This window comes from Canis lupus, chromosome 11 (genome assembly GCF_048164855.1).
Source record: "Canis lupus baileyi chromosome 11, mCanLup2.hap1, whole genome shotgun sequence".
NCBI lineage: Eukaryota > Metazoa > Chordata > Mammalia > Carnivora > Canidae > Canis > Canis lupus.
The window spans coordinates 18,299,195-18,308,308 of record NC_132848.1 but is presented as its reverse complement, the minus strand read 5'-3'; the positions used below and the strand labels follow the sequence as shown (position 1 = coordinate 18,308,308).

Genomic DNA, 9,114 nt, shown 5'->3' with positions numbered 1-9,114 from the left:
TCCATGCAATGGACTCCGTGAAAATTGTAAAGGGCAATTTAAACACTGTTTATTCAAAAAAGGTGATTGACAAAAGTCTAGAATTTTATTTAAATAATTGTCTCCTCACAGTGAATGTGAAAGGAAGTAATTTAAGCACTTAGCTCGAGATGTTTATAGGACCAGAAGATGTGAAAGGGAGGTGGGTAGTATTATAACTTACAAGTTTGTATACATTGTTTGTAGTACTATTTACCTCATATGGTTGTTTTGGGCTATATTTGAATTTATGGGTATCTGAGGAGGAAGATGACAATAGTCAAGATATAATTTCCATAGTATTAAATTTAACAGTATATACTTCTAATAATACTTTCATCCATTTAGCCAAAATAGATGTAACTGTGAATGTAGGCCCCTTACTACATAGCAGGGATAGTTCTGCAATATTTTACCTGTCAAATCTGGTGACAACTGAGTTGAGTGGGGCAGAGAAGAAGCTTTATCAAGTTTGCTGTGGTTGGGGATCCCTGGGTGGCTCAGCGGTTTAGCGCCTGCCTTCGGCCCAGGGCGTGATCCTGGAGACCCGGGATCGAGGCCCACATCAGGCTCCCTGCATGGGGCATGCTTCTCCCTCTGCCTGTGTCTCTGCCTCTGTGTGTGTGTGTGTGTGTGTGTGTGTGTGTGTGTGTGTGTGTGTCTTTCATGAATACATTTAAAATCTTAAAACAAAAAGTTTGCTGTGGTTGCCTGTGCTTTGGATGAAGACTATAGCTGAGATGGAAAATCAACGTCATTCATCACCAGTCTGAAGCTTACAAAGTCATTGAAACCTGGGAATCTGATTGGTATATGGGAAAAAAGAGGGCTGGTGAATCACATATTAGATGTTTTATAGACCAGGTCTAAAAATGGTGCACATCACTTCCACAACCATTCTGTTAACTATAACATAGGCTATATAGTCACACCTAACAGTGTAGAAATATGCCAACACCCCCACCCCCCTAACCCAAACACGTGGTTTCCTGTGTTTCCAGTGATAACAAGCAACATATTTAGCAAATATCAATTTCTGTCAGAATTTAAGAGTAAATATATGCAGAGTTTAATTTTAGTGGAGAATAAACAGTGGAATAGGGTTCACATTAAGCTGTTTAAAAAGAAAGTGAGAGTGTCAGTATGACTGGAGAAGCTTTAGGTTTTGTGCCTTTCCATCCTTCCTTTCAGTTAGATTCATTGACTCATTTCTCCTTTACATCTTTGATAGGAATGCGATTTTTTTAATTGAATCATGAAAAGCTTTCTTCACTTGCTTGTTTCTCAGTGTGTAAATAAAGGGGTTCAACATTGGTGAGATAGAAGTAATAAGGAGTGAAATCCCTTTATTAATAGCTACCTCATCCTTGGCTGAAGGTTTGACATAAATGAAGATACAGCTACCATAAGTAATGGAAACAACAATCATGTGGGAAGAACAAGTGGAAAAGGCCTTTTTCCTTTGCTGAGCAGAGGGAAACCTTAGAATGGTCCCGATAATATAAATGTAAGAAAGAACTACACACATGAGGGTGATGATGAATGTCAACACAGCACAGACTATAACCATCTGTTCTATCAACCATGTGTCTGAGCAAGAGATCTTCAGGATAGGAGATGCATCACAACAAAAATGATCAATGATGTTTGAATCACAGAATTCCAGGCCCAAACCTAGACTAATTGGTGGGAGAATGATGATCAGTGCTGCTACCCAACAGAAGACGATGAAGTTCTTGCAGACTCTTCTGCTCATGATGGTCATGTAATGCAGGGGTTTGCAGATGGCCACATAGCGATCATAGGACATAGTGGCCAAGAGAAAAAATTCTGTTACTGCAAAGAGGTCTGTAAACAACAGTTGACTGACACAAGCATGATAGGTAATGGATTTGTCCCCCAATGATATGCTATATAAAAATCTGGGGACACAAGCAGTTGTGAATGAAATTTCTAGGAAGGAGAAATTTTGGAGGAAAAGATACATTGGTGTTTTAAGGTGGGAATCAATCAGAGTGAGGATGATGATGGTTAGGTTTCCAGATACATTCAACATGTAGGAAAGAAACAGAAACATAAAAAGCAAAATTTTTAGTTGAGGGTCCTCTGTGAGTCCCAGCAAGATGAAAGTTGTTAGTGCCGTTTGGTTTCTCATCCTTGACTATTGTCTTTTGCCCAATCTGCTTGAAACAATAAGGGAGACTATATGAAGAACTCAAAGTCCTGGCCAACTTCTAACTTCAAGTAAATCTGAGTTATTCCTATATAACTGGTTAATGGAGAAGTTACCATAAAACGCATGATGATAAATACCTTTTTGTATCGCACAAACTGACTCTTCACATTTGAATCACCTATGTCCGACTCCTGCTTCTAATAAATCTACAACTTATCGTCTTATAAACATCATTGAAAAAGAGTCTTATCTTCATAAGTTGCTTTTGAATCAACAATTCTGCCCTCCTCAAATTTTCTATGTGTAGACATGTTTCTAGCAGAGAAAACTAAGAAAAATTAACAATGGTATTTGGTAAGATAATTCCAGTATTAAAGTTTACATGTGTATTAGTTATTAAAAAGGCAACGAACACTTATCACATAGGTTATCCTGTGTCAGCTTATATAGTTCATTTTCTTGGGAGTTTAAGACATTTTTGTCGGGGAAAAATACATTTTTATTGGATATGTTTTTTAAAGATTCATTTAAATGTGTTAGCAGTCCAATTTTTTTCAGGTTTTCACCATATGACTTTTACTTCAAACTTACACATTTAATATTGTAATATTTACATTTGGTTGTATTTTCTTTCTACTTTTAGAATAGAATATCTATATGATATATTTCGATGCTTCCTTGAATATCCTTGTGCTAAGAAGAATTTCTCCCCAGCTTGCAAGCTGAGATCTGGGATTGTACTGTCTCACTCAGTACTTTCTTATAGATTTCTTTGATAGTAAAATACTCTAATTGGCTGCTACCGTTTCCTATTCTCCAGATCTTGAGAACTTCCCCCTCTGCCTTTTCCCATCAAAGGGTTCTCAGTAAGGATAGATTCTTGATATTAAAATTCTAAACTGAATTTCCATTTGACAATGGAAACACATTTGACAATGACATGTTGTTCCTTGTGTGTATTGCATAGCAATGTGTTTGATTAAAAATTTATTACAGAGAAGTAAGGGAACATTAGGAGTATGTTTATAGAGTTGAAGAGTCAAATCCTTGGTTTTTGTTTGTTTGTTTGTTTTTGGCTAGCTTTGTTTCAGTTTGAATATAATCGACCATCTTATTATAAATGACATTTAGCAATATCAGATTTAAGAAGTTTTAGCTATTTCTTAATTATACTTTCACATTTTCACCTACATGATAATTGTCTCCTCTGTCCTATTAACCATTTGTACATCAACTCATCTAATTTTTGCACCATTTAAACTACTCTAGCCAAGGTCACCTCTAGCCTCCCTCTTGTTTCACTCATTAAACACAATTCGGTCTTCATTTAATTCAAATTCTGCTGCATATGAGACTATAAACTGTTAACTTGTGAAACTCTTTATAGCTTCATTCTCACTGTCTCACATTTCCTTGAACTTCTTCCTACTGCTTTGTCTCTTTCATTCTCTTTTGTGGCTTTTCTTTTTCTAATCCCTATGGTTGTTGATCCATCTGAAATCTCTTCTCTAGAAAATCCTTTCTTTTGATCTCCCTTATAAATGAGGGGATTCTTATAAATAAGATGACTTCAAATAGGCTAATTCCCAAATTTATATCTACAGAGAAAAATACATCTTACAGTGTTCTGATTTCAACATTCAGCTTATTTCTTGGGCATCTAGATCAGACTTAGATGGTTTGAATTTACACATTTTTCTTTTCTGAATGTCTTTGAAAAATTTGCTTAACTTCTTTACCTTGTGCTTTTATCATGTGCAAAATTCAGGTAAAAGTAATATTTACATCTTGGGGTTATAGTGATAAATCTAGATAGTATAGATAAAGCATATACAGTTGCATTTGGAATATGGCGAACACTCATTACTATTAGCTACACTGAACATTCTTTTTTTGTTATCTTATTATTTCCTACTGAGAGTCCTGTAGATGTGCACAATTCAAGATTTTAAATGGGCATCTCACTATTGTATATCCTTCTCTGTCAATCCTGTCTCATATAAGGACATTCCTTATTGTTCCTTTTTCTACACTCTTGTTTTCAGTTTATCAATAGGTCCTGCCATTTTGGTTACCTCCTTAATTTGTTTCTTTTACTCTCTCACTCACAATATTAATTTTATCCTGGATGTCTTTATCTCATAGCTAAAATATTGCAAAAGCATATGTCCTTGCTTCTGCATTCAATATTTTAAAATCAATCAGAATCATTTTTTAAAAAGCCCGGATCTGACTAGTTCTTCTTTATGTGTTGTATAAGACTGTTTCTGAACTGTTATTAGCTGACATTCATCCCATACTAAATGTATCCTTAAAACTCTTGATCCATGTCTCAATTGCATGAAAGCTAATTAATTTTGGCTTTAGGTAAGAATTGTAAAAGAGTAGAAGATGGAATATATTTTGGATTTTAAGTTTCAAATGCATCAAGCATTTAGATTACTGGAATATTTTCAGGCAATAAATATTTTATTCAGAGTAATATGTAATAACAAGTCTTCTCATCCTTAGAGAATTTATGAAATTTGTTTACCGGGGGATAAGAGAGTTGAGGGATAAATTAGAGAATTTGATGGTTCTGAATGAGATTTCTATGTTTGGGGCCCTCTGCTCTCTTCCAGTGATATAGAGCGAGGATAACAGAAGGAAAGAAAGAAATTGGTGCAGATGTTTTTATTCCTTGTAGAGATCTCAGGAGGAAAATAATAGGAACAATTATTTGCTCCTTGTACATAGGCTAAAAGGCTTTAGAAAGACACATAGTTTTCCCATTCTCAAGATTGGTATAGGGATCCCTGGGTGGCGCAGCGGTTTGGCGCCTGCCTTTGGCCCAGGGCGTGATCCTGGAGACCTGGGATCGAATCCCACGTCAGGCTCCCGGTGCATGGAGCCTGCTTCTCCCTCTGCCTATGTCTCTGCCTCTCTCTCTCTCTCTCTCTCTCTCTCTGTGTGACTGTCATAAATAAAAATATATATAAAAAAAGACTGGTATAGAATTAGAAGAATGGTGTCCTCATGCCTAATTGTGGCTGGAAATTAAAAAGGGATGTTTGATACTTCATAAATTTTTCCTGTATTGCAATTTGCTGCAGAAACACTAGAAGTGTCTTAAAGCTTTTATAGGAAACCACTGGACTGTAAGAGTAATACAGGAAGGGAAATAGGAGATGGATTCCACAGTAGTAAAACACAGAATAGGTATTTGAGGACCTGAAGAGATGATGGATATTTTGATAATGTCAGCTCTGACGGATACTGATATTTCTTTACCTCTTAATATCAAAACTGTGCAAATGTATCAGAATTAAGGTCAAGCTGAGTTGAGGGTGTCAACAGATATATGATAACAATTCACTAGAATGAGGTGATGGGTTTAGGTAGAGAGAACAGACTGGTATTAAGTTGGATTAAAAAATAAACTTTTATTTATTGTTTTAAGAGTTTGAAAATGGAAATTTTGTAACTCAAACAGTAATTTTAATCCTTTCCCTCACTCCCTTTTGCCTTCATTATAAGATTTAAGTTTCTCAGTGGGCATATGGAGATCTTTCTAATATTTCCTGTATTAATTCACACAATTTACCCAATTTTTTGTTCTATTCTCCTGGTTATATTCTATTCTCCTTGCACTGGCAACTGTCTTACTATCCTAGTATGTATATACCACATAATATACAATGGAATATTACTCAGGCTTAAAAAGAATGAAATCTTGCCATGTACAGCAACATGGATGGATCTGCAGGATATAATGCTAAATGAAATAAGTCAGAGAAAAACAAATACAATATGATTTCATTCATGTGGAATTTAAGAAGCAAATGAACAAACAAAGAAAAAAGAGACAAACATAACAAAAACAGACTCATAAATAGAGAGGCCAAAATGGTGGTTGCCAGGAGGTAGGTGGGTGGAGCCTAGGTGAAATAGATAAAGATGATTAAGAGTATACTTACCTTGATAAGCACTGAGAATGTACAGAATTGTCAAATCATTATATTGCACACCTGAAACTAATAGAAGTCTGTTAATTATATTTCAATAAAAAAAGACATAGTATACCAAAGTAATAGAGTACAGTCTATAGAGTTAGGCCTCTGGTTTCACATCTCCTGATTCCATTTGCTTCACTTATTTACTTGTAGTTCCAATAAAAGGCTATGCTTAAAATTATCTGTGGAATTTTCCATATGCTGATCCTTTTGTCTTAAGTGATCTCTATACTTGCAGTCCCTACCCTCCCTATCCCTCTTTCAAGTGTTGGTTAAGGTATAAATTTCACTAGGAATCTATCTATAATCCTTTAAGATAGAAGTAGCTTTTCCTCTAACATTCCCACTGTAGTCTATGACTATTCTCAAGATAGCTCTTATGACTAACTCGTCAGTGTTGACAAGTTGACATTATTGAGAGAAAGAGAGAGTGAGAGAGTGCAAGAGCATGCACATGAACTTGTGGGGAGGAGCAAAAGGAGAGGGAGAAAATCTTAAGCAGGCTCCATGCTCCACACAAGCCCAGGCAGGACTCAGTCTCACAACACTGAGCATGACTTGAACCACCCAGGCACCCCTTTCCTGAATTCTTTCTAAAGCTTGTGAATATTGGTGCTTCTGAAAACCCATTCAATATTCTGTAAAGAAATACTAAGGGCAGAATTGAGACTGCAATTTTGGACATGAGGCAATAGGTATTTCACGTTTCTTTCTCAACTATCATTAGGTAATTAATTCTATGGGCAGCTATTTCCTTTTGTAAACAAAGAGTCTGTCCTTTGTTTTCCCTGCATTCCAAGGAAGAAAAGGATTCCTTATGGAAAAACTAATTAATTTGTTATATGAATAGTTTCACTTATTTCTAGTGATATGTACCCAACAAGAAACCTAGAAATGTGCTTTTCTAAGGTCTGGTGAATTGAAGCATGTTACTTCTATCAATACAGTAACATATAACAGCATCAGAGTGCTAGAGATAGGAAATTACCTTGCATTGTAGGCACCTCTGCAGAAAAGACCACTAACCTATGCTCAGGGGGGAAATAATTAACAGATAACTAGGTACCCTTTTAGACAAGATTATAGAAATTGAACTTTTTTAACCAAACTGAGAAAATTCTTAAAGAGAGCTTCATTGTGGCATCATAACTCAGAGCACTGTCCTAGATTCCCAAACTCTCTTTCTCATCATCAACACTTATCTTCTGTGATCCTGGGATATTACATGAATGTTCCAGTAAATGCCTTTAATTCAGGTGTATTTTTAATTTAGTGTAGTTCAATGAATATTTGGGTTTATAATTAGTTCATTGCTCACTAAGGACAACGTTGCTAATAATTTGGCACTCTAATGAAGGCACAGTTACATCTTGGTATAAATATATATTGATTGATAAGTACGATGTTTTGGGGCAGATAGATCACTTCTGTTTGTCCCTCCTGTTTCTATGACTACTCATAAATTAAATAAAAACATATTTATTGAGAACCTATTATATGATTGTATTGCTGTAGATACTAAGGATTAAAAAAAAGTGAACAGATGCTGACTCACCTCTACCGATGTGTGTATTAAATATTTCCAGTAAATCCAATCCCTTAAAATTTTTCTAAAACAAATTAACATTATAAATAACTATTTGCTTTTTCAGAGATTTCCGAGTTAATTTATTGCCTTCTCATACTTAAGTAGATCAGTCTGATATTTTGCAGAAGCCAAAGAACTAGAATGTTGAATGAAGAAAGAAACTGAAGTTACCAAATAAGAATATACTTACTCTCATGGAAAGTAATCATGGCTTTAGGTGACTGTGTAAGCCTGATGGTTCCAGTGATAAAAATGGAAGTGTAAGTGGCATCAAATATATGCACAAATGCCTCTCTCCTGGGCACACACATGGCCAATGTTTTACTACAGATTGTGTTCTCTGGGTTGCCAACAAACTCTCACTGAGGATCTATTACACTTCAAGCCTAGGAAAAAAATTCTTAAATAGCAAACCTGATAAAAACCTGTCATTTATTTTAAACGATGAGCAATGTAAGGTGAATTTTAGAAGAGTTTGGCAGATGATTTCTGATTTCTCTGGGCAAAGATACACTTTTATCCGGTGAAGTTACATGGATGTTTTATTATCTCAGACTGTTGTTGGATGTGCAGGGGCTCTCTATATTGATAAAGAAAGGGTCCTCTGTGACCAAAGTTTGAACATGACTAATTCTTCTAACATGTCTGGCATTTAGGCAAGTGCATCTAATAGAGGAAGCAGTGGGAATCATGTCCTTGGAGAAAATAAGGTGCAATAATTTTAATAGACACATTCTGAGGGCAAAACAGTAATTTTCTGATGAAAAGCTATTTCTGGCTACTATTTGGCCCATAGATAAAATATTAATAAAAGACAGCAAAATTGCTATCTGTCTATACTTCCAGTGGAAAATGGAAATATACTTGAAAATAGTATACATACAATTTCTGAGTCAATAACTATGAATATTTTTCCATGGTAAAAATATAGATTTGTATTTCTTTTTTTCTGCATTTTTTTTGTATTTATTTTTTTAATTTATTTTTTATTGGTGTTCAATTTACTAACATACAGAATAACCCCCAGTGCCCGTCACCCATTCACTCCCACCCCCCACCCTCCTCCCCTTCTACCACCCCTAGTTCATTTCCCAGAGTTAGCAGTCTTTACGTTCTGTCTCCCTTTCTGATATTTCCCACACATTTCTTCTCCCTTCCCTTATATTCCCTTTCACTATTATTTATATTCCCCAAATGAATGAGAACATATAATGTTTTTTCTGCATTGTACTCTTTTTATGGACAAGCCATATTGGATAAAGCTTCCCATGTTTTAACTATTATAAAATTATATATTTAAAAAATTTTTTATATAAATGTCATTTCCTTAGTATAAATTA

General features: G+C 35.3%; 1 protein-coding gene across 1 annotated transcript; it reads right to left on the bottom strand.

Moving 5' to 3' along the window:
* Positions 1-1,234: 1,234 nt before the first annotated feature.
* LOC140642156 (olfactory receptor 6C68-like) lies at positions 1,235-2,173 on the bottom strand. The gene has a single exon (XM_072842654.1). It carries the CDS (start codon positions 2,171-2,173, stop codon positions 1,235-1,237), a length of 939 nt encoding a protein of 312 aa, XP_072698755.1.
* Positions 2,174-9,114: the final 6,941 nt, after the last annotated feature.

What these genes read in the sequence shown, in the direction of transcription:
- LOC140642156 (XM_072842654.1), bottom strand. Translation starts at nt 2,173, where the DNA reads ATGAGAAACCAAACGGCACTAACAACTTTCATCTTGCTGGGACTCACA.